Genomic DNA, 25,579 nt, shown 5'->3' with positions numbered 1-25,579 from the left:
TGCTCCATCCCTCACCATGTCCTCAATATCAAGGAGCATTAGAAAGGCAAAATCAAGCAATTGGTGTACCCAAAGTAAGTCCATTAGGAACAGCCAGTGCAATAGAGGGGAGAAATGCAAGGAACATGGAACATCAAGGAAAAGTAAAAAGTATTTGTGCACTCTTTTTTTTTTTTTCTCCATATACACAAGGTAGGGAATTAGGGAATGCTTCTTTTAATCTCCAGCTGAACGTTGTTGTACATGTGCCACAAAGATACGGGCTCAAGGTAAAGAGAGGAAAGAAGGTATAGAGAAAAGCAGGGGGCTGGAGATGATGTGCTACCGTATGATGGGATCATGGATACCAGGGTGCGGGGACAGGGACTTTGAGAGAATTCTTGGCTCAGGGAAACTCTGGGAGCAGAGGGGAATGCGGGTTTTAGGAGCCACAGTGAAGGGGAGGCTGAGCTAGAAGATACTAATGGATGCAGTCTGTGGCAGCCCATGGAAAACAGGTTTTTTCAAACATCCCTGATTTCATTCTTTGAGGAAAGTACAGATCTGACTAAGAGGTTAATAAATGTAGCATAGAACAACTATGCTATGTAGCTGTGCAACATCTGCAGCTACTTGACATCTGGAGTCAAATATTAGCTCCCAGTATCAGTCGAGCACGTATTATATGAATTGGACCTAAAACCCCCTTATAAGATGGTTGTCAGTGGGAAAGAGGGATTCCTGCTGGGATCAGTGGCAGACCTGGCGCTAGTCAAGGTTTACATCAGCGATCTGTCAGTGCATTTTAAATTACTTGTCTAGGATTTGTGCCAAGACCTGTAAGGCTCTAAGCAGTACAGCAAGACTTCAAAGGTCTAAACTGTCAACTGTTTGAGTCTGGGGGTTGTTTGGTTTGGTTTGGGTTTTGTTGTTGGTTGTTTTGGGTTTTTTTTTTGTGGCTGGAGTGAGATTCATTTGTTCAAATGTAAATGCCTAAAGAGAATAAATCTGTCTGGGCTGGTTTCTCTGACTCCTGTCTGGACAATGGGGAAAACCCAAGCATTTGTAGAATGCAGTTCAACCTCAGTGTAAGGCAGATACCCAAGTAAGGTCCAATGTGTAAAATAAGATGACTTTAAGTACACTCAGTGGGAGCTATCTCTTCTCATTAGTACAGCTGAAGATTTCTCTTTATTGTTCATTACCAGGATGAAGTTGCATGACAGTTGTCCTATGGTATCATTTAATTATGCATTCTTTAACATAGTACATACTCAAATACTCAGGATAACAGAGACTCTGGATGGTTTTGAAGGAAAGTGCTGGGGTAGTAAGTATTACATTTTTCATTAAATAATACACCTTTCAAAATACTGATTTTTGAAAGCTGCTGAAGTGTCTTTATGCTGCTTCTGGTTTGAAATGTTGATGTAGTTCCTGTGAACTTTGACTAATCAAGAAGGGAAAAAATACCTAAATTTATTGCTGATGGCGCAGCTGCAATCAGGAAAAGGCTGATGGTTTTTCTATTTTCAGCCACCTTTTGGAGAGGGAGCAGATGAGGAATTGACAGCCATGCTGCTTCACGTTTGGGGTTGAAGCCAATATTCAGCTATGGCTGAGCTGGGGACCAGCACTCCCCCAGCACAGCTTGGGCAGCGACCCAGCGCCCCGGGCTGAGCTCAACTGGGGCTCCAGCACCAGTTGAGGTACTGGGTGATGTTGGTCTGGGCCTCATAGTGTCCTCAGGGCCCTGACAGTCTGTGAGAGCACTGCACAGCATCTTGTGCAGAGCTATGACAGAGCAGAGGCTCAGTACCATCCTTTCTGCCGCTTGGCAGCAGCGCCACTGCGGCTCCATTTATGTTTCACTTACGTAGTGACATTTGACTTTAGCCACATAGAATCGTAGAATCACATACAGATTCTCTGTATGCAATATAATATACTGAGAGTTTTAACTCAGCTTGAAAAAAGCAGTATGAATGAATTACTACCTAGTGCAGGTAGTAACTAGGAATTAATTTCTTGACTATCATGGAATCATAGGCTCTTCTCCAAGGCCTTTGTACTGGAGTAGATTGGGGATGATGTTGGAGTGGTTGCAGAGAAAAGTAGTCCTGCAGGGAGAAGAAGGAGTAGCTTCTGCCGTAGGAGCTTTGATTCCCTGTGTAAAGATTTTGGTCCTTAGCATAGAGCTACGGTCCAAACCGTTTAAAACTAGGTTTTACTCTTACGGTTCACAAAGAAAAGATGGAAAAAGCAGGTTATGTTTCTCCCTGGAATTGGAGACATGAGAATGGATCTTTTCATCTGAGCTTCTTACAACTGAGAAGGGACAGCTGAAGTATCCTTTTTGTAGCTTTAGCAGGAACATTGAGCTAATGTGTTTTATTTCCACAGTGCCAATCTGCTTTGTTTTGCCTTGGGAGTGCCAAAAGCCCATCTACCAGAGCACCTCTCCAGATATCATAACCTCCTGCTTTCTTGCTGCTTTGACATTCTTTACAGTGCAGCTGTGTCTGCTCAATATATATTATTTAGGAGCCCACTATGCAAAATAAGTCATAGAGCCAGAGCCACTGCCTTGCCTGTAGCACCCTTATTAAAAAATAAATCCAACTAAAACTTCCCGTTTTTCATTCCTTCAAAGTTGCTAGAACAAACAACAGAGGCTCTGCTAAAGCTGAAGTCCATTTTATCTCCTTCTTTTGAGAGTGATGCATTTCACATTGGGTTTTTACGTTGTATCCGTGTCTATCCATTAGAAAAGAAATATGTCAAAATCCGTCATATTTTCTGCTGGATTTATTTCCAGACTCACCTGAAGAGGCAGTAGGTAATGCGAACTCTTGTTTGTGCTTCATGCTGGTTAGTATATGGTCAGTGTTTAAAATGTTATTTCCAATTATGAGCTAAGGAAGAAAAGGCCAGTGGCTCACTGTGTGTGACACAGTGGACAAGTGAGCAGTATTCCCATCTTCTGAAAAAATGCTTCTTGTAGCCTGTTTCTTGACAAAATGAGGGAAGTAGCATGACTGTCCTTTACATGTGTTTCAGAGGGATATCTCCTATTGTACTTAATGTCCATGTCACAAGTGACATGCCCGGTAAGGAACATTGTGTAGGATATGCTATCAAGGTGACTGCCTCTTTTAATTTTGCTAGTATTGAAGTCAGGGCAGCATGCAGCTACAGTGCAGATGGGGAGAGGAAACAAGCCATGGTCTTGTCACACAGCCTGAGCTGATCATCCTTCAGCACTGGTTCTCCTGTTCTAAGTACATCCTGCTCTAAGTACTGTTTAGCAGCAGGCTGTGGAGCACCCAGTCATGTTAGGAGTGACTCTTCTGACATTGTGCCTGGGGAGCAGAGGGGCTGACATGATGTGCAGGAAAAGTTCATGTCCAGATGGATGCTTGGAGCTGGTAAACCAGGCCATTACCTTCAAGGCCCTTTCAGAGCCTGAGGTCACACAGGAAAGGTCTGCTAACAACTCAAAGATAGACCAAATCATTAAGCCTGGAGACAACCTTAAGGGTCTGAGTCGTCCCAAATCTCACTGATGACATGTCAACCTTACGTGTCTTTTCTTCAGCTCAAGAGAACAGCTCCCAGCTGGTATACATGCTGCATCCCGTGAGGGCTGAGGTCCAGGGTTGTCATGAAACTACACCAGCCCCTGGCCAAGGAGCTAGACAACACCAGCTCTGACATCCAGGAGCAGGGGATCAGCAGGGTACAGTGTCCATGAGCAAACAGCACCTTCTGCCAGCCTTTTTACTCCTGTGCAGCAAGCACAGGTCTCAGCCTTCCTCACCTTTTCCCAGTGGCTGCCCATAGAGCAGTCCCAACTCCTTGTAACCTACATGTATGTGTAGAGATGGCGTGTGATGAAACAACAGAAGGACGTTATGCAAAATGTTCCACATGGTGACGCATTGTGAATGGGGCCATCAGAGCAAGCTTTGCTGCTGTGCAGGACCTGGAAATGTTAGGTATAGGCCTGTTTTCTTATAATGTCCTCTTGAACATGGGAAGAGAATAGAATAGAATAACCTCCAAGGCCTTACCTATAGGAGACTTTTGGATCCATGCCTTATGGTGCTGTGTTTGTAGGAGGCCAGGGGAAGGAAAATGCATGGCAGTAAGAGAGCTGGAGTTATCTGCCCCGGTGCCACATCCCTGGCGTATTGCAGAGATACCAGACTCTCTATGTTGCCTCCCTTCATTTGCATCTTTCTTCCTGTCTAACTGTCTGTCCTGTTGGACTCGGCAGGAAATACCAGAGACCACCTCTGTGTGTCCACTGAGTCTCACCTGCTGTAAGCCAGGTCTCCATTCCTGTTCCTTCAAGGAACAGGCAGGGAGTAACCCCTGGTTTCTGGTGCTGTACTTGGAGTCCAGCTGATGCCTGGAGGGTTCTGCAATGGGCGCTGGTCTCCCGGGTGAACACTCTGTGAGCTGGGTGGCAGCTGGTCATTCAGAGAACGTCTATCGAGAAGGGCTCAAGAAACCCTTCCTGCCACCCTGTGATGATTACAAGGACCTCAACTGTCCAACCGTTGGGTATGCTGTGGGTGCTGGGGCTTGTTCTGCAGACTGCAGTGCGCTGTGGCAAGGCTACCCAAACCTTCTGAAACAGCCAGCTGATTTCACTGCTGAAGTCTAACCCCAGCAGTGCAAAGTACCCTGTGGACAGGTTTACCAAGTGAGCAAAGGAAATGAGTCCTTCCTGAGCTCAGCTGTTGCGGATGGACTGTCGCTTGTCCCTGAACTAATCTAATATGAACAGGGACCACCCTCCCTTGGGCTGGAGCTTGCAGAACAGCCAGGTGGGTTTCTCTTACCCTCCCTGGCTCCTTTGGATCATACATTTTGATTTGAAACTGAGGAGCCTTTCCTGTGTACCTGGACAGCTGATGCCGTCCTGCAGAAACATGCAGGCAGCCCAGCCTTTGACAACCAAAAAACCCCTCCGTGTTATTCAAAAGCCTAAGTGCCTGCCTGAAGTCTGGATGGTAGTTTTATTCTTGGAGTGAATAGCGAGAAGATAAAGATGAGCCTTTGTTTGCAGGTGGAATGTTATCCCTCCTGGTCTGAAACAAAGGGCATCCCCTGCACTGGCAGGCTTGGAGAGCTGCCTGGCTCAGGCAGGACTGGCTGTGATGGATGCTGAGCCATGCAGGGTGCTGAGCCTCCAGGCAGGTGTTGTGCAGTTGAGGGAACACTCTGTCCATAGGCAGGAGGACAGTACGATTATATTTTGTCCTCAACTATCGACACAGTGTCTCCTAAATGCCTCCTCTCTCTGTGTTATCTTCACAGGTCACCTTGGTATTCAGATGGTCTGCGACCGAGGAAGCATGAAGGGAGGAGGCTAAGTGCCAGTGGCGGAAGTCACACTCTGAAGGTGATCTGCTGTGACCCAAAAGCTTTCTGACATTCTTTGCCTTGGTTGTGATAGAGAGGAAGAAAATCTTCTTCTTCACACAGTGTCTTAAAGTCCAGCAAGTTTCTTCCCTTCAACATGTAGAGTTTCCAGCTCCGTGAGGTTTCTTACCTGCTTCCCGTGTGGAAGTGGCTGCAGGCTTAGCCCTGGGGGTGGGTTTGGCTCCGGTGCTGGGATGACGTGCAGTAACAAGGTGACTGGCTTCAGGCCCGCTTGCAAATCCATGCAATAGCCTCTCTCATTTAATTTTTTTCTCGGTGAGATTTGCTCTACTGGTTCTTTGAAGTTGCTTGGAAACACAGTGACAGAGGCTGTGATTTGTGTGTGATTTGCTTGGGTAGTTATGTCAGTGGTGGGTGTAATCAGTTCCTGCAATAAATACCAAGGTGCTATCATCTCTCAAGTGACTCTTTGTTCACATGGTCATCTCTGCTGCTTAGAAATCTGTTACATCCTGCCTTTAGCCATCTGTTTCGGAGGCAGGTTACTGTGATGAGAGTCTGGAAATAGTAATGAGTGCCAAGCTGTATAGGGTCTGTTCATTCTGCTTTCATGCCAGGTTGTGCTCTGAAGTGGTTTAGGTCTTACAAGATAGCATCTTTCTTCAGCAGTGGACAGGCTGTGCTTCCGCTTTCCATACCGCTAACTGTAGACTAAATTCTGCCTGCCTAGCGCTTGGACCCAAGGATTTTCATGTTGTGTATGTGCTCCTCTGCTCTTTGCACGTGTGTTACTGTAGGGTTACCTTCCCCATTTATCTGTAAGCCCACCCTAACTCAGTGACAAAGTGAAGGCAGCAATTAAAAATTAAAATGCAATCTGTATAACCACAAGAGGAGGTAGGACTTCAATCAGGAGAAATTAGAAGGCCCAGAATACATAAAACCAAGAAGAGAAGTGAAAGATAGCAGGGGAAAATCCATGGCTTGCAGGGAAAGACCGGAAGAGGAATATTTTGATGGAAATGATGAAGTCAGCATCCGAGCAAGTTGCAGTACCAGCTGCAGAATGTTTGGGAGGCCCTGTCAGTACTGGGAGCCTCCTCCAGAGCAGTGCACCAGCACTAGTTTGGCCATTGCAAGCAGTGAGTGCATAGGGTGGCCTAGCTTTTGTTGTTGGTCCTAGTTGCAACCTCTTTCCACTGTTCTAGGAAACATTTCATTTGATGCCAATCTTCACTTCCCCTGAATCATTGCTCACTTGCACCATCCCGAGCACAGTGTGCACAAGTGCTTCTGCCTTGCGAGTTTACTGCATTCTGTTCCAGTGGCATCTTGGGGCTAATTAAAACTTTTACGTCAGTCCCTCAGGTTACAGGTACTATTTTAACTTTCCTCTTCTCTACAGAAGAGTGTGACAGACTTTGGGCACATAAGCTGGATGAGAGAGTTAAAGCTGACTGCTGTCCTGCAGCAGGGGCAGGGCAGGCTGTGACCTGGGGTACGAATGGTTCTCACTTACATAGAGAGAATGAATTTTTCATAACTCAGATCAGGCATGATGTTAAATTTCTAGTTTCTGACTACAATACTGTAATCCCTATTCTGCACCTTACTATCAAATTCTATGTGTCTTTGTAACTCATCAGACACATTCATCATCATTTTCTTTAGATATTACCCTGTCCACCCTTTTTTCCTTAAAAAAAAAAAAAAATCATTGTCATGTCCTCATTTTCCTGCTCATGGTCATCTCTATGCAACTTTCTCATTGCTCTCTTCTCGAAGTGTGGAGTTTAGGGGTTGTTATTTCTGGAAATCCAGAGCTGCTGTTGATTTGAGTATCTCTGTTTGCTGTGTCTGAGAAGCAGAACTGCCCTGAATTGGCAGTCAGTCCCTTTCTTGCTCTGCCTTTCCAGCAAGCGGTTTGAATCTGTGACAAACAGGGACTTTTTGGATCCCTCCCAGACAATCCCTTCTAACAGCAGGTGTGCCTCTCTGCATTGCAGCTCGCTGTACTCTCACTGTTTAAAGGCAATAATGCTCCTTGGAATCCTCCTTGCAATCGCGATGTGAATTTGCTTCTGGCTGCCTCTCACAACACAGCGATCTCTCCTGTGCTGGAGCTGGTGGCTCTCTTATGCATACTACCAAACAGCTGTCTGATGGAGTTGCTCCACTGTCAGTTAAGCTGACCATCAAAGAGGCTTTTCTGATCCATGTGCGGCAACAGAAATGCTTCTCTGAGTTGGTCAGTGCATGGCGTTAGCATCTTGCAAAGGGGAGGGAATGAACAGCGCTGCTCTTGTGCTTCTGTAGCAACATGCTCTTTTAGAAAGGTGATCCTTGTGCCAGTCTGTTGGCGGGGGAATCCTGTCATGTAGGACACGTAATAGATTTTTTTCAGTGTTACTTACAAACACATCCGCTCAAAGCCATGTGGTTGGCAGCACAAGAGTAAAGGGATCATGCTGTTTAATGAGACCTGTAGTGTGCAGTAACTCATTGCTTATTGCTTCCTTGCTTAGGTCCCAGTCAAGACTTACCTTTCCTTAATGCAAGTATTTCCTACCTTCAAGTATGTTAGTTGTTGATTTTCAGACTTCATTTATTCAAGAACTGTAACTGGCACCAAGTGCCATTTTTGGCAGCCAGAGCAGGTTCCCAGTTTCTTACTCCTTTAATTTACTAAAGCAGGAGCTGGACACTGCTCCCACATCCCATCTGAGCAAACCAGAACCCTGTCTTTCTTTGTGTAAGATCTGTCTGGGACCTCTTTCCCCATTCCCATCCTTTCCTCTGCAGCCTATCCCACTGTACCAACTCAGTCCTACTTCCATAGAGCTTTCGAACCTTAATCAGTAGTACCAGCTAGCCTGCTGCTTCCTGGAGGAGATGCCTTGGCACAGCCCATGTGCTTGTCACCACAATAAGTTGCCTATTGCTGTATTAGCAAACAATGTCTATGGCTGCTAGCAAGAATGATACTAGCACATCTGTAGATACAACAGCATTTAGGGATGGTGTTAAGTAAATAGAATGCTGAGGACTTGACTCCCACTCTATGCAGGAAGGGGGTGGTTACTGTGAATTAGCTCTGGCTGTGCCCTGTGATGTCTTTTTGCAGCTGCAGATGTGCTCCAGAGGTGCATCTTCAAGTTTAGCTTTGTCCAAAAAGAATGCATTTCATGAACTGCAGTGTGAATCAAAGCACAGCAATTGCAAATGATGGAGCATGCAAAAGCACACTCCTGAGCTGAACTGAAACACCAGTGTAGATGCACAGATGTTGCCTGGCTAACAAGGGGTCTGACCCTGCTGCTCCTGTGATAGGCAGTGTCTGCAGACCTTTGGTGGACACCATTTGGGGAAGGTTCAGAGATCACCAGCAGGAGCAATATCACAATTTGGGAATTTTATTTAGAAGATCTTTATGGTCTGCTAAGATGCTGGGCACTGAACAGCTAAGAATGGAGGGGGATGAGAACTACACAGTATTGAAACAATAATCCATGCAAATAAACGATCAAATCCCATTTGATTACTTCAGACATAAAACTTGGTAAAATCTCTTGCTTCCAGTAGCCTTCTGCTTAGTGCCATATTAACTTGTGGCCTTCTCTGAGAAGCAGCAAGAAGTCTGTGACATTCTTAAAGAGATTGGTCCAGATTTTATCACTAACTTGATGAAACCATCCTATGGCAGAGTTGGTTTAAAAGCAGAGCTCTGCTTCAAGTCACTTGTGTTTTTATTACTCTTTATATCCTTCAGCCTTGTCAAATCTCAAAGCTGAGCTGAGTAAGGATCGAAGGGCAACATGTGAGTCAGAATATGGGCCTTTATCAAAGCTGTTTATCAGTTCCCATAGTGTTCTGAAAGCAAAGATTAGTGACTAAACTGTAGTAAAGGAATTGCTTTCTTATTTCTGAATTCCCTTGTAGTTCCCCTTAGGTGGTAGCATTGGTTTTTCCCGATTTTGCTTGGGTTTTGGTTTGGGGTGTTTTTGGTGGTTTGGTTTTGTGTGTGTGTGTGTTTTGGTTGTTTGGGTTTTTTTAATGGTCTCCTAAAGGTTTCTGTTCAAGGGTTATTTATTACCTTTCATTTCAGTTGGGAACATGATTGGTGTGGCTGCTCCTTCCTTTCAGGTCCAGCCTCCTTGGGAAGACCTACAGAAACATACTGGCTCTTCTTCAGTTCTTATTGCTCATAGTTTTGGGACATACTTCACATGTGGATGCATCTTGTTCTGTTCCCCATTTCTAGGGAATGAGCTCTGCATAAGGAGTGTGTAAATTCCTCGCCATGCTCTTCATCCAGCCCGTTGCCTTTTGAAAGCTACAAGGGAAGCACAGAAAATCCAAATGTTTCCGCTTTGCTGAACATTTTTCTTTTCACTTCTAGGTCCTCCTGTTGAGCCCCTGGAGCCAACCAGGCCTTTACCAACTCTTCCTGTTCGCAGAATTCACTCCACTTCGGAAAGGAAACACGAGAGACAACCAAGACCTCCTAGTCCTCCTCTGGGTGATAGGCCGTCTCCTCCTGGCTCGAAACCAAACATCTGTGATGGCAACTTTAACACCGTGGCTCTCTTCAGAGGAGAAATGTTTGTTTTCAAGGTACTAAGAATTCCTGCTTACCCGTGAGTCTGTCTTTAGATTTATTGCTGGAAAAGATTGATAGAAGTACAAGGTAGTAAGATTTGAAATGTCTGTGGAAATAGCTCTGTTCCTCTGAGGCTGCTGAAAGAGCAGTATTAAAAGGACGAATAGATTGGCCCTGTAACATTTGGAAACAGTGCCTGATGGGATTCCCAAAACACCCAGGCAGCCTGTGCACCAAAATGTGACCTAGATGCGCTGGCAGAGAATTCAGACACCATCAAGCTCAGAGAGGAGCCACCTGTAAAGCCAGAAAAGAATACCAGTATCTAACCAGAGATTGAGCCTCATTGCCTCCGGAGATGGCATGTGTGGAATGTGGGGCTTCAGGGAGCACTCAGCTTACCTGGGGAGTTTGAGTCAACCTTGCTTGTAAAATACAGGCAGGCAGGAAGGAGAGGCGTTCTTCAATAACCCGCATTAGGGTGCCTTGAACATGGAAATACTGGTGACTTTCACTCTGCCCAGTGGTGTGAATGTGGAGAGGGATATGTTGAAGGTCATGAAATGGACAGACCACACCAGCTGGAGAAAAAGCCTGAATTGAAAGTAGTTGAAGGCTGGGACAGTATCTGCGAGGAGCCTCACAGGCCCTGTCCTGCGCTTACTCATCCTTGAGTGTCCATTGTGGCTTTAACTGATGATCTCAAAGGGTTATTTAATAACTCCTTTGTGCCTTTGGACACTGTGTGCTTCTCACAGTCCCAAGTAATGTTAAGGCTGTGTGGCTCTCCTGGGGTCTGATAGCAGAGCAGCAGTTGTACCAGGACACGTGACACCTCAGTGACAACACATGCAGAGAGGTCACTCGCAGATGAGTTCATAACACTTGTAACTGTGGGCTTGCTTCCCCTTGCTCCTTTTTCCTCTCCTTCTTTCCACCCTTTTTCACAGCACCAGCAATCAACTTCTCACCCTTTTGGCTGCCATCTTCCCCATGGAGCGCTTCCCTTGCTGGAGGTGGTGTTGGGCTGGGTTGGAGCTGTCACCTGAACTGGGACTTCTGTCTTTAATGGTTGTGGGGCCTGGTCGGGGATTAGCAGTGCTTGATGCTGGACACCCAGCCTGGTTTGACTGCAAGATAAAAACACTCAGTCTGAAGAGGCTTCTGGTTTTCTCAGGATCGCTGGTTCTGGCGGCTGCGCAACAACCGCGTGCAGGAGGGTTATCCCATGCAAATCGAGCAGTTCTGGAAGGGCCTCCCCGCGAAGATTGATGCAGCCTATGAGCGCTCTGATGGCAAATTCGTGTTCTTCAAAGGTACAGTACATTTCAGTACCAGCCTCCCTCCTCTGCCCCGCATCACACCCTTACGGCATGAAGATGGGGAAAAGAGGTACGCTGCATCCTTGTCCTTTTCCACGGGGACGCTTCAAGCAGCCATTAATTCTTAAAATACAGTTTAGCATGGGCTGGCCTTGCCAGGACAGTCTCTGTATAAAGCTAATGTTGATTAGTGGAAGTTGGCTTCCGTATGATAACAAGAAATAGCTCCTATTACCCAGGGAGTGATAGGCAGGATGGTCTGGAGTCTCCTGCCTGTTTCCTTGAACATGTTTTGGTGAGGCATTAAGGCCTCTCCGGGTACAGGACATTCCCAAACCACATTTCTGGACAATTGTCTCCTAAAGAGACAAAATGTCCAACCTTACGCTGGGGTCCACATTAGCTCCTTAGGGTCCTGTAACTTGAGAGCAAGTTGTAAGCAAGGAGGAGTGGCCCTGTACAAAACCACAGTACGTTGTCTTCCCCATTTATGTCTGCAGCTTCAATCCCTCAGCTCAAAAACTGTATTAAAACTTGAGGTGGCCCAGAGAAAGGCAACAGAAATGATCAAAAAGTGTGAGTTGACATCCTGCAAGGAGCTCCTCAGCCTCTATGAGGAATGACAAAGACAGGGTGTGAAGGAAGTCTCTGAAATGACTGGTCTAGAGAAGGTAAATGGGAAAAGGTGTTTTAACATCCCTTCCAAAACGAGCTGAGAAGCAGCAAATGGAATCAGGAGGTTTCAGGTTCAAAATGAAGAGGAGGAGCAGATTTTTCACATAATACACTTAAGCCTGGAAGTCCTCACATGCTGTGCTTCATTGTGGCTATTCTACATTTAGCTCACTCAGCTACTAATCAGGCAAACCTGTTTGTTGTTTGTGTCCCCATTCGCCTCCAGGAGATAAATACTGGGTCTTCAAAGAAGTGACAGCAGAGCCGGGCTACCCACACAGTCTGGTGGAGCTGGGGAGCTGCCTGCCCCGGGAGGGCATCGACACGGCCCTGCGCTGGGAGCCCGTCGGCAAAACCTACTTCTTCAAAGGAGACAGGTACTGGAGGTACAACGAGGACAAGAGAGCAACGGACCCAGGATACCCAAAGCCCATCACCGTGTGGAGAGGAATCCCTCAGGCTCCACAGGGAGCTTTTATCAGCAAAGAAGGCTGTATGTATCTGCAGTCGTTACTCCTGTTAGATCTGGGATAGCTTGTCTCCCCTGGGAGCCGGGTGGCTGGATTTGGGGTGTGTGAAATAGGAATCAGGTCTCAGATGTCCTAGGGTCGCAGTGGCACTGCAGGCACTGACAGCCTGAGAGCCTCCTTGAACCTCACCCTAACCCACGGACCTCCTCAGCTGCTAAACTGTGTTATCCTGATGCCGTTTCTGGGGCTGGGAAGCGGAATTGTTCAAGTTTTGCTGCCACAGCAGCCCCTACCTGAGTTGTCCTGGGCTGTGATTACAATGATGCTGTATCTTACATTTTCCTCCTAGTTTCTTACCTGTAGCTCAGTCACTGTTACAGGCTCCAACCTGCCTGATGTACTTTGCAGCCATTCTCTGAGCAGGGGGTTGGACCTCCAGAGGCTCCTTCCAGCACATTTCTTTCTCTGATTTGAAGAGTCCTTCCTTCTCTTCCAGTTGGGGAAAGAACTTACAGAAGGGGCTTGTGCCATTGAGGCTGTGTTTAAATCTGGGGCTGTGGGGCTGGGTTGGAGGAGTGCACTGAGAGCTGAGCTGGAGGATGGATGCAGGAGACCCAACACTTCCACCACTGTTCCATTTGCCTTTTATTTTCCTAATCACTTGAGAGGGATTAGAAAAGGAGACATCTGGGTACTTCAGGCAACACACAGCATAAACCATCAGCCTTTTATTAGCAGTAGCACAAGAGTGCTTCTTAACAAATGCCACATCTTCTGGATTCTGTGGCCAAAAGGACTTATCTTACTCAGCCTTCTTTCATATTGACAGATGCTTTAGTGAAAAATAACTCACTGCAGAACATACTTTAAAGTTAGTTGGGATTTTTGTATTCACAGCTTATCTTGGCCAAGGGGAATGCTGCTCTGTGGGCAGCATTGCACCCACAAGCCAGGGTTATGGCTTCTCCTTCAAATCCAAGCTCCAAAACCACCTTCACTGTTCAGTGGTTTTGGGGTGCTCTGGAATCCAAAATCCCCAAACCTGGCTGTGTTTTATCAGCGCAGGCAGCCACCTGCAGCCTTCCAGGCTGTCTGTGTATCCTCACACAAGCACAGCTTACCCAGCTGGAAATGGTGTGGTGAGAAATCCTCTCTGTTTTGTCTCCTAGTTTATACCTACTTCTACAAAGGGAAGGAGTACTGGAAGTTTGATAACCAGCAGCTGACTGTGGAGCCAGGCTACCCCAGGTCAATCCTCAAAGACTGGATGGGCTGTAACCAGAAGGATGTTGAACGAAGCAAAGACAGACGCCTCCCCCACGACGACGTGGACATTATGGTGACAATAAACGATGTGCCTAGCACTGTAAATGCGATCGCAGTCGTGATCCCGTGCATTTTGTCTCTGTGTATCCTTGTCTTGGTATACACGATCTTCCAGTTTAAAAACAAAGAGGTGCAGCAAAATGTTGTGTATTACAAAAGACCTGTCCAGGAATGGGTATGACACAGCCCGCTGCACGTTTTCAACTCATGGAACTGGTGAGGACTATGGACAAAAAAAAAAGAAAAAAAAAAGAAGAAAAAAAAAAAGAAGAAATAAAGCCTACAAACAAAACTACTTCAGTGACAACAAGTTTTGGACAGCCTGGGACTGAAATAAGCAGGAAAACTGGAAAAGCTACAGGCAGCCTTGCAGTGTGGAGCCTCTTTCCTTCTTACTGCCTCAGTTGCGTGTCAGTCTTGGTGTGCCATCCTCCACAGGCTCACTCTGCTAACATCAGAGTCTTCAAGACAGGTTTCAACTGACCTGGGAAACTTCCTTCAGTTCCCTGCACCAGTGCTCCCTGTTAAACCCAGCATTCTCCAGTGTAGCTAAACCACCTCTGAACAGAACCATTTTTTTAATAGCTGTCTCATAATGAATGAAGATCATGAATTCTATGAACAGGAACAATTCAGTATCGTTAAGCAGAAGACATTCTGATGCTGAACCATTCTAAAAGATCTTAGTTTATTACAAAATCCAGGGAATGACCTGGATACGGTTTTCCAATACCTGCTGGTCAGATGTTTTGTACATTCATAACTAAGCAATGCTGCCACTCAGCACAGTGCATGAGGAACCACTAAGCACTCGAAGAGGTAAAGGAGTGCAGAGCAGAAGCTCAAGAAGCACCAAACCAGCCACCTGGCAACATCAAGCCCTAGACTGGGACAATCTGAAGACAAAGTAATTGGGTCTAAATCATGGGAATTCATGGTTTTGTGTTGGGAGCCATTCGTGAAAGAAATATTTAAATGTCACATGATGTTGTTTTACGCTCCCATCAGCAAGAAACAATAAACCAACGGTTACAGATACACTGACAAACATGTATAGACGTACCCTGCACTCTGCCCCTGTTACAATGCTGGGAAAAGATGAATTGTTGTTACGTGGCATGTGTAACTAGATTGTGGAATTTGTATGTTGGGTTTCAGGAGAATGGAAATGTTTGTTTGGAGTGGGATCATGATGTTTTGCTGAACTAGTCAAAATACAGTAAGAATTAGGCCTGTTTGTAAAACTAAATTCAGTCCCTGTCGATGTCACAAACATTGTATGCCTTCAAAACTTCTGGTTTTTGCTCACTTCTTCACAGGCAAGTGTATGGCAAGGCCCAAAGGCAGCGCGCCCTGCAGCAGAACAAGGTCAGCAGTAGTCACATTTGGCAGAGACATAAAACCCAGGTAAAAGCTAGATAAATACCTGAACTTTCGGCCAGCAAGTCCTCACAAGTCTCTTCTACAACTGCAGCTTCTGCTTATCCCTCTTACAGTTGTGACTGGTTTAGGATGTTGTGTCCTAGCCACAAATTTGGTCCATTTTGTTGTTGATATTGGTACTTCTACCTGTTAAAGAGGGGAGGAAAAGTTTCTTGCAGTGCAGTGTACTGGGGAAGTTCAGCCCTGCATGGAAGTGCCATTCCTCTAAGCACAGGAACTGCTTTTCACGCTCCCTGGAAGGTGATTAGCGTGAGCCCTCTGCCTGCAATTGAATTAATTGAGTGCAGGAAGTGCAATGCACAGAATGTCCAGTTACTGTAGCAAAGGCGCAGCTTTAGAATGGCAGCTGTGAAAAACACGCCAGGCATGACAAACATGCTCAAAATGTTCCTAAGTCCAGTGATGAGGAATGAAGAAACAGAGAAATCATTAGCATTCTGAATTTACACCTAGTGCTCAACTATTGCTACGGTGAAGCAGGATAGACAAATAGAGACTTCTAGTGAAGCCCATTAGGACTGCATAACGTGGTTTCAGACTGTATTTTGTCCTTCATAACTTGATTTCCATAGCCAAGCTGTTTATTGTGTTTATACATTAAAAACTAGTATTACAAACGTATTACACACTGAGGAGCTATAGATGCAAAACTTTGAATTTTAGTGAAAAAAGTGACAATGTCTCATGATGGGTGAAGGAGTGCAAAGGACCAAATGAAATCGGAGCTACTAATTAGACACCCCCCCACACGTGCTACTCCGTCGTTGCTATGTGTACTATGTATGTGGTAGAATGCACACTCTGAATGCCACAGCCACATGGCACATCCAACTCATCTGTACGCTGCCATCTCTTCTGGGACTGTGACAGCCCAAACCTTTGAGCAACTTCCAACAGCCATCATTAAAAAACAAACGTTATTACAACCTAGAGAAATGTCTGGTTTGGTTTGTGTCGGCCTTTCCTCCTGCCCAGGGGTAGATTTTTGCTCAGTTACAAGTGGTACACGCAGCACAACACCCAGGGCTGCGGCAAGCGGAGCTGTGTCCTGTGAGCTGGGTGGTGGTCTGCAGAGCCAGGCTCCCCCCTGCAGCAAGGCAAGCTGCCTGCCCTGCACTGCCAAAGCCAGCCTGCCCCGAGGAACTGCTGCTCCGAAGAACTGGACCAGCAGCTTGGTGCTTTTTCTATCTGGTTCATGGCTGGCTCCTGCTGTAAAGCCACAGTGTTTATGTAAGTAAGTGTTTAAGGGGCTGAGGAACAGCCCTGTACGGTTACAAGTGCTGGGAGGCTGGGGCAGGCAGGTGAGCAATTGACCCACTTCACACTGCTATCATCTCACTCTTGTCAAGACCAGCCCCTTGGCAGTCCAGGGATGACTTGGCTCCAGGCTCAAACATCAATATTCATGTAAGGAATAGTGCCTAAATATTCCCACCCCTGAGCTCTTTGCTAGGATCCTGGTTTATGCTACAGAAACACAACCACCATTGGCAGAGGATCGACTGGGTCTGCTTCCCACCAGCACCTCCATGGACGGGTGCCCATGTTCCAGTTCTGCGCAGAAGCACAGCTCCAGGACATATTGCCACCGCAGGGGAGCAGGGCACAGCGCTGCTTTGTCAACTCTAAGCCAGCAGCAAGAGGCTCTTGTCACTGTGCTCCTGGCAGGGACACAGCACCCTGCAGCACAGGCCACTTGTGCAGCCACAGGGGAGTCCTGGCACACATTTACTGTGAGTGCAGCAGTGGCAGCCCCTACAACGAGCAGCCCTCGACATGCACTACCCTGCACTCAGCACTCTACTCCTCTATGTCCATTTTTGACTATAAATAACTGCATCACCAGTAATATAGGCTCATTTTCCAAGTAAGTTAGAAACACACCGGGAAACAATCGCTACAGTCAGAACAGAGATGGTTCTCCACTGTGAGAGGGATTAATTGTTCCTAATTTATAATTAATCATTAAACCTCTAGGCGATCTATCTCCCATCTCACACCATGAGGACTCAGGTTCACAAAAGCTTGAGTGAAGGATCCTGACAAACACTTCTGAATATTAAACACACTACGGCAGCCAAAGCTACACCCCCTGTGGCTTCCCCACTGAATCTTGAGCTGCAACTGATAAATTCATTCCTCCTCAAAACCTCTGCACAACTCTTCTCCATCCCGTCACACTCATCCCAGGGCTTGATTCCAGTCTTTCTCATAGTACCAGACTTTCTTGTCCAGCACAGCTGTAGCTCCTCAGCAGATTCCAGCAACCCTCTGTAATACCTGAGATCAAATGTTGGCTGCCACAGCCCGAAAGCAAAGCTGGTAGCTACCTGTGGCATATAAACCACAGGCTCCTAGTTCAGAAATCTCCTTTTTAAGAATCCTGAGACCCCATGGTAGCAATTCCCAGCACTGCAGACGAACGCCTTGGTTTTGTTAACCATTCCTTAACACCTTCTTTGGTATCTCCACTGGAGAGTGCTGACTCTGAGACAGAGCACATACTAAGGGTCAGTCAGGACTGCACAGTGCTCTACGTGCCTCAGGTTGTGTCATGCCAAGGGTCTGCCTCTTGTAACTGCGGTGCCCAAGCTCTCATTCCTCCCTTGCTGTTTCACAGTTGTTCTCATGGTCTCATCCTCATGGCCCTGCACCTGCCAGCTCCGACACTGCAAGGCAGGCTCCAATGGGAATGAGAATCTCACTCCCTTGCCCTGGCTTCTTTGGGTGTTTTAGCTTACAGAAACCACTCTAAATACTGAGACATGCTAAGAGGAGACCTGGAGCCAGTGCCAAGAAGGGTGGTTCAGTGTATCAAAGCTGTCATAAACACAAGTTGCTAACTGTAAGAAGCACGGAGCTATGAGCTGCTTACAGGCTTCCCCAGTGGCAGAAGGAAGGGGGAGCTCTCTGGAAATGGCATCCCTGGCTCAGTTGCCGTCCAAGACAGGACTGCTATGACCAGAGAAGATCCTGTAGCAATCTTTATTTAAGGAGCAACCTTTAATGAAGACTTAAAAAACCTTCCCTAAACATCCAGGCAAAATGAACAAAACAAACAAAAAAGAAAGTTCAGTCTTCTACAAAGCCAGAAGCACCAAACAAAAAACTCTGCCCACACTGCCTTCAGACCTGCACTCAACAGAACCCACCTGGGAGTAACCATACCCTCATGATGAGAAATGGTGGTATTTCTATGCTTCCAGTACACCTCTAACAGCCAAGCAGAAGCAACTGAAACAAGAGATCAGTGACCAGCAGCTGTTTAGAAGCAAACAACTATCTTCTACCTGAAACCAGTACTTACAGCTCTTTTTTGTCATCATCACTCCCCTCTGAGGGCAGAGTTCTCAACCAGCAAGCTCCCAAATCTGCAACATCTGACTGAATGGGTGTAACTGGTTAGACCCGTGTTACTTAACCTTTGTCTCAAGGTACCTGAGACAACTCTTGAGAGAGAGTCAAGATACTCTTGAGATAACTCAAGATGGGGTGGTTTTGATTCGACGATTTCTAAGTTTCCCAGCATAGGTGGCTATCTCCTGTAGAACAAACTGAAGCCCACTGGCTATGTCTGAGCTCTCCTGCAGGCGCCTCAGCAGCAGCACACGTACCACCAGACGACAGACCACCCAACGCTGTTCCAGGGGCAGTCACGCGCTGCTGCTGTTAGAAGTCCCCGGACTGACCCTGAGAAAGCCCAGTTTTAATGACAGCTGATCTTTTCAGCATCACCACCCGCGGGGGAACAGCTGCAGGTCAGAGCAAGAGAGCAGGGGATGACTTTGGACTATTTTGTGGTGCATAAATTACTGTATTCCTGGCACTGGACATACAAGGGGATTTTAAGTCTACGTACAGCAAAACCACCGCTCTTTGGCAAGAGTGTGGAAAGAGAGGGCAGTGCCATATGTGTCCTGAACTAGAGTGCTGTGCAGGAGAACACTGATACGGGATTATTTAAAGGCAAAACAATCTATAGTGATCAATACCCACGAGCCATAGGAGTAAATATAGTGGGCTCATGTGAAGGGCACAGTCAGCATCACAACACGAGAAAGCACAGCTGAAGAACTGGAAAATGCCAGCAAAGGGATAAAGAGCATTCCTTATTCATAACTTATGCATGTTATTTGTCAGGTAACAGTTTACAAAACACTACAAAAGATTGGGTTTGTAGCCTTTTCCTTGGGCCAGCCCTCCAGAAACAACATCAGAAGGTCTGGATGTCTGTAATCCAAAGTGCAGCTTGACACTTCACTCCTTAGGAGCTTTCTGGAAAGCAGGAATCAACACTGCTCATGTCAAGCTAGAAAGAGAAAACAGAAAGGAGATTTAGTAGGCAAGTGCTAGAGAGTGCAAAAGGCGAGTGCAAAAGGCGTTTCAAAACACCAGTACAGTCAGTTCCCCAGTTACAAAGGCCCAGTACAAATTTCCCTTCCTAGAACATGAAAGTGGGAAGCAGACCTAGTGCTGCTCACAGCCAGGCCCAAGAACAAGGTAGTCAAGCTGGCAAAGGCAAGATGTACATTCAGGCTGGTCTGGATAGTTATCAAGCTCAGAGCAAGTTTAATTATGGCTCTGTTACCCTCGGAAACATCCACCCTTTATACAGCAACTGTACAGGGGCAGCAAAGAACTCTCCCAAGGGGTTCTTCATTTGAGGAATTCCTTAGACTTTCCTTAGGCCATAAACCATTCCCACACACTTTTATGGTAACTGAGAACTCAGCCACTAAGTTACAATGGCCCAAGCAGTTCAAGAACACACTCCAGCACTACAGCAATGATTCGAAGAGCTGTAATCAGAGGAAAGCCCAAATGAAGCGTGCAGAGCACATTCATCTATACACATGCCTAAATCCTGTCAAAGAATCTGCATGCATCAATGAACAGGCAAGGTCCTACACCACCAGGACTGCCGGAAGGAAACAAGAAAACCTGCCTCCCATTAAAAGGTAACCTGGGTAAAGCCTTTGACAAAAAGGCTTAAAAACCCAGTAATTAGGGCAGCAGCCTTAAATTAAAAAGATTCAAAGCAGCAGCAAGCAAACTCCAGAGTGTTTTTTGCTCCAGAAGTAGTTGTAGCAGGCATTTGTAGCAAACATTATGGGTTACAACAATCAAAAGCCAAGATGCCAGGCAAAGTCACTGGCATTTTAACTTCTAAAACAAGATTTGTTTAAAAAAAGTCCATTCATGTCGTAGCCAAACACTGAAGAGCTAGAAAAAAACAGGTGGGATCCGGAAGTCGGAATGGATATTGTTCACACAAGAAGTATTCTGATTGCAATAAACTCCTTTACACTTTCCATACAGGACTAAGCAGGCTCAGCAGCTGCAAGGAAACAAACCCCTCTGCAACAAGGTAACTGTGGTCAGTAACCCCATGAAAGAGAAGAGGAAGTAAACCAAAAAAATAACAAAAAAGTTGCAAAAAAGAAGATAAATCAGTTATGAAACCAGCCAGTTTTACAGTAAAATCTTGCCTGTTTTGACCATGGCTATACAGACCTGGGTCTTGCTCACCTGTCAATCAAGGAATCTCTCATGTTGGTAGCAATGGTACTTGGCTGAGCTTCATTCAGCCTGAAGATACTCTCAATGACCGAGAGCTCGGTGCTGGTTGTATCCAGCCCACAGAAGGCACACCAGTCGTTGACAACCATCCCTGCTGCAATGACCTCGCTGCCACGATTCACTGTTCCAGCCTGGCAAAACAAAGCACAGGGTTACCAGGGTGCGCTGACAGCAGCACGTTCCCTTACACATCCTCACTACAAGTCTTCAGCTCATGCTCCTGGAAAGATTAAAGCTTCTGCCATAAACAACATTAGAAAGATTTCAGATAAAAAGGGTTTATGGACAGCCTTTAATCTCTGGAGAGGAAATTGTGTAAAATTCAGTGAAATAAAATCTAACAAGAAGGAAGCACAAAGGCACAGGAATTGTGGAATTCACAAATCCAAGTGAGCAGGCAAAAGGTTTTATTACTTAATTATTTAAACACTGCCTTTGGCCAAACCACACACATTCTGTACCAATCCATCAGCACAACCTGCATAATCCCAGCAGAGCAATGCTTCAGAAGCAAACCAGAGGTGTTAAGCAGTTTATTCAGACTCAGGAAATGTAGAGAAAATGTCCCTGAAGACTTGCTCTGTTTAAGCTGTCTCTCCTCATCTCCCACTTGGAACTGCTCTGCAGACAAACAGTAGCTGGGAGCCCACGAGATGTAGAAACGTTAAAACTGAGAACTGGGTTGGAAGGGAATGTCAAGAGAAAACACAAACCCAAAATGCCTTACCACGAGTGGGACCTGGAGCAATGAAGACAGCTCATCCTGATCATCAATTGAAGTTCTGGGGTGCACAATTCCTCCTTGGTTACTAAAAACACAGTAACTTCCTACCAGCACCTGATCTGCTACCGTTTGTCTGAAAACCTCTACCTTCAGTACATCTGCCAAGATCTCCTCTGTCTCCTGCAAACAGAAAGACAGGACAAAGTCTTCAGCGAAATGGTATTGTAGAATTTGAAGTCAAGCTATTCCCACAGCCACAGCTGGGATCCTGCCCATGCTTCCACAACCCCTTCCAATCCAGTCATTACAAAACACTTACTCAGCCTCCCCAACCACTGGGTCAAAGTTGTCTTATCCTTCTGTGTAAGAACTTCCTTCCACTCCAGCATCTCACTGGGAATGATTTTGATCCGTCCCTCTCTGGCTATCTTCCCTCACTTTTTACTCTTAGTTAAAACATAATACACTGCAAAGACCATTACTTCCCCACCACCTCCTCCTTTTTTTTTAACTTTGCACTCTGAACAGCAAGTCCCATTCCTTTAGCACAAACCGAAAGCACCATAAGGACCTTCACTACCTGTAGCCGCACAATACTCTTCTCTCTAATGCTATGAAGACACCAGTTCTCAAACATAAAGTAGCAGCAACTCTGTCTCCTCTGTCCTTAAACTTTCATACAAGAAGCTTCCATTTTCCTTCCACCCCTCTGTAAACCTGCACACCACCACATCCACAGCCTCTTTCAACTATTATCAATTTCAGCAAGCTCAGCAGTAGCTTGTAACTACTACTGCTATAGTCCTGACTGAACTCTTCTTTATGCTCTCTTCATCACACACATGCACAATCTCTTTTATCCATTCTATTTCACATACACAAAGTGAACTGCACCTGACAACATGCTTCCACACCCCGCTTCTTCCCTTCTACAAAGTGCATTCACCACAGCATGCAGAACAAGAGTGCACACGCTATGCTTGGGGCAGGGCCCACATCCACAGAATGGTTTGGGCTGGAAAAGACTTGAAGCTCATCCAGTTACAATCCCCTGCCACGGGCAGGGACACCTCACACTAGACCAGGTTGCTCCGACCTGGAACACTGCCAGGGATGGAGCATTTATCACTTCTTTGGGCAACATGCGCCAGTGCCTCACCACCCTCACAGTAAAGAGCTTCTTCCTTATATCGAACCTGAACTTCCTCTATTCCAGTTTGAACCCATCACCCCTTGTCCTATCAATACAGTCCATGATGAAGGGTCTCTCTCCAGCATTCTTGTAGCCCCTTCAGACACCAGAAGCTGCTCTGAGGTCTCCAAGCAGCTTCTCTTCTCCAGGCCGAACACTCCCAATGTTCTCAGCCTGTCTTCATACGGGAGGGGCTCCAGCCCCTGATTATTCTCGCAGCCTCCTCTGGATTTTCTCCAACAGCCCCATGTCCTTCTTATGCTGAGGACACCAGAACTGCACACAGTGCTCCAATAAAGATAAATATAAGAAGCAGACCAACTGAAAGCAAGTCAGAAGTCCAAAGTCCAACTTAGAGACTTCTCTGTTGAGAAAAAAGGAAACACACTGCAGCTCGCTCTGTGACAGCAGCTCAGCTGTGAGCACAGTTCTTCTGGTCCCCCTGCTACACACAGCAATCCTCAACAGCTCCAAACCCAAACTGCAACTTGGCAATCATTTCACATGTACCCACTATGAATCTAAAAGCATTATAGAGCTATTTACCCTGTCAAGATCTGGGTGAACAAGAGCTACATAGTCATTGCAGGTAGTGACATTGCCCAGTGCTGAGAGACGCTCCTCCACTCGTTGGATTCGTACGGAATCTGGCAGGCTATTGCGGATGTGCTGGAGCTCTTGGTCTGTTGTGCTGCTTGGGACCAACAGTCCATGTCTGTTTCCTACAATGACACAAAAAAGAAAGGAAACAAAGAAGAAAAAAAGAATGTTCCCCAGGGCCCTGCTTTCCTGGTCACACCATGGCTTGAACTGCCCTTGCTTCATCCACTCCTCCCAAGCCCAGAATTCAGCCCAAGAGAAATAACATTTCCCTTTAGAAAGAACAGCACCGCTGGTAAGGGCAAACCAGGATGAAGCACAGACTTAGCTCATACGAACAGGTGAATGGTACCTTTAATCACTGCTCTTTTTCAACAGAAGTAAAGGAAGCCTGAGGTTCTCAATGAAACACTTTGACAGGAATTTCCCCTGTAGATGCCGACTGCCCCCCAAAATGTACAGATGCCACTTGCCTGCATTCCTTCTCTGCTGCAAAGCAGCAAGATGTGATGGACAAACACATTCTTTTTACAGAAACAAAACTCAAAAAGGAAGCCTGTCTGACTGAACGGGGTCCTCCTCGCCGGAGACAGACAAAAGGCTTCTTTCCAACTTTGCCTTCTGTTAATGCCCCCCCGGTCCCCGGATTCTGCCCCCCCCCCGGCGCTGGCACTGCAGCATTAACCTTGAGAGAAACAGAACTCCCAGAATCCCAGACTGGTTTGTGTTGGAAGGGACCTCAAAGCTCACCCAGCCCCAACCCCTGCCCCGGGCAGGGACCCCTTCCACTGGAGCAGCTTGCTCCAAGCCCCTGTGTCCAACCTGGCCTTGAGCACTGCCAGGGATGGGGCAGCCGCAGCTCCCGAGCTGTGGGTAAGAACCTCCAAGTGTGACGGGCGCTGCCCGCCGCAGCCCGCCCCGCCCGGGCTCGTCCTCCCGATCCCCCCGCGGCCCCGCGGCCCCCCGTCACGTACCCACGCACATCCTGCCGATGATGCGGCAGCCGGCGATGGAGGCGTGCACCACCGGGATGGTCCCGAACAGCTCCCCCTCGAACACGCTGCAACGAGAAAGCGCCGTCAGCGGGGGCGCGGAGCCGGGCCGGGCGCGCCGCGCCGCTCCCTCACCTGTAGAAGTTCTCGGAGCCGCCGATGGCCACGAGGCAGTAGGCGTTGGTCAGCTTGGCGAAGCAGCCCAGCTCGTTGTTGTTCTCGAAGCTGGCGCGGACAGCCATGACGGGAACGGGAACGGGAACGGGAACGGGAACGGGAACGGGAACGGGAACGGGAACGGGCGCGGAACAGCACCCTCACCCTGGGCCGGACGCACGCGGCACCGCGACTTCCGCTTCCGGCGGCGGCGGGCGGAAGGCGTGGGGCGGGCAGAGCGGCGCCGGCCGCAACTGCCGGTGCCCCCGGCGGCCCGGGTGCGGGGGGCTCGTCCCTGGGCCGCGCCGGGTCACTGCGGAGCGCCGGGCGGTGCCACCACAGGCGCAGGGCACTGGAGAGGGTCCGGTGGAGGGCACGCGGTTGCTCAGGGGTCTGGGGCGCCTCCCTGGTGAGGAGCCATTGCAGGGGCTGGGCCTGTTCGCTCCGTGTGCCCCGCTCGCGTGGCCCTGCCCTGGCAGGGGCTGGACCGGACGAGCTCCGGAGGGCGCTCCCAGCCCGAGCGGGTCTGTGACACCACTGCGGGCCGCCAGCCCCTGTGCGCAGGGCCGGTACCGCCCGCGTGTGCGCACCGTCCCTGTGCCCGCACCACCTTTGTGCTGACAGCATCAGTGCACAACAGCACCCATTTGCGGCTGTCACCCACGCGCAGATGGCACCCAAGTGCCCCAGCACTGATGGCTCCCTACAAGTGCCTGACAGGAGGATGGAGCCAGGAGGGGCTGGGCTCTGCTCCCAAGGAACAAGGGATGGGACAAGAGTAACCGGCCTCAAGCTGCACCAAGGAGGTTTAGATGGAGACGAGGAACACCAAAGGGTGCTCAGGCATTGGAACAGGCTGCCCAGGGCAGGGCTGCAGGCACCGGCCCTGTGAGTGTTCACACACTGTGTAGATGAGGCCCTCACTGCCATGGGTCAGTGGTGGCCTTGGCAGTGCTGGGGAACGGTTGGACTGGATGACCTCAAAGGTCTTTCCCAAGTTGATTCCATGATCTTATGAGTCTAAGGGCCACCCATGTCCAGGCACAACCTGTGTCAGCTGCTTCCTGTGCTCACAAATGACCAAGAGCAGACACCATCCATGTGCAGACACCACCCGTGTGCAGAC

At 47.6% G+C, this 25,579-nt stretch overlaps 2 protein-coding genes across 4 annotated transcripts in view; one reads left to right on the top strand and one right to left on the bottom strand.

Moving 5' to 3' along the window:
* Positions 1-15,015, top strand: part of MMP24 (matrix metallopeptidase 24) — a 35,783-nt gene extending 20,768 nt beyond the window's left edge. For all 3 annotated transcript variants that reach the window (XM_065691872.1, XM_065691873.1, XM_065691875.1), the window contains 4 exons: positions 9,773-9,987; positions 11,151-11,289; positions 12,197-12,463; positions 13,610-15,015. In XM_065691872.1, coding sequence (XP_065547944.1) covers positions 9,773-9,987; positions 11,151-11,289; positions 12,197-12,463; positions 13,610-13,947 — 959 coding nt within the window. In that variant the 3' untranslated portion in view covers positions 13,948-15,015. The remainder of the gene's footprint in view (positions 1-9,772; positions 9,988-11,150; positions 11,290-12,196; positions 12,464-13,609) is intronic.
* Positions 15,016-18,193: 3,178 nt separating this feature from the next.
* Positions 18,194-24,588, bottom strand: EIF6 (eukaryotic translation initiation factor 6). Its single transcript, XM_065691888.1, has 6 exons — positions 24,433-24,588; positions 24,280-24,365; positions 23,252-23,427; positions 21,517-21,693; positions 20,739-20,920; positions 18,194-19,518 (listed from the first exon to the last, which is right to left on the bottom strand). Exons 1-6 carry the CDS (start codon positions 24,537-24,539, stop codon positions 19,509-19,511), a joined length of 738 nt encoding a protein of 245 aa, XP_065547960.1. The 5' UTR covers positions 24,540-24,588; the 3' UTR covers positions 18,194-19,508.
* Between the last annotated feature and the right edge of the window lie 991 nt (positions 24,589-25,579).

The sequence above is a fragment of the Lathamus discolor genome, chromosome 11 (assembly GCF_037157495.1).
Source record: "Lathamus discolor isolate bLatDis1 chromosome 11, bLatDis1.hap1, whole genome shotgun sequence".
NCBI lineage: Eukaryota > Metazoa > Chordata > Aves > Psittaciformes > Psittacidae > Lathamus > Lathamus discolor.
Note: the sequence above shows the minus strand (reverse complement) of the source record. Positions and strands in the feature narration are given on the sequence as shown.

Coding starts and splice junctions, on each gene's coding strand:
- EIF6 (XM_065691888.1), bottom strand. CDS start 24,539: ATGGCTGTCCGCGCCAGCTTCGAGAACAACAACGAGCTGGGCTGCTTC. Junction 23,428..24,279: donor CATCGGCAGGATGTGCGTGG/GTACGTGACGGG, acceptor GTGTCATTGTAG/GAAACAGACATGGACTGTTG. Junction 20,921..21,516: donor TGCTCCAGGTCCCACTCGTG/GTAAGGCATTTT, acceptor TTGTTTTGCCAG/GCTGGAACAGTGAATCGTGG.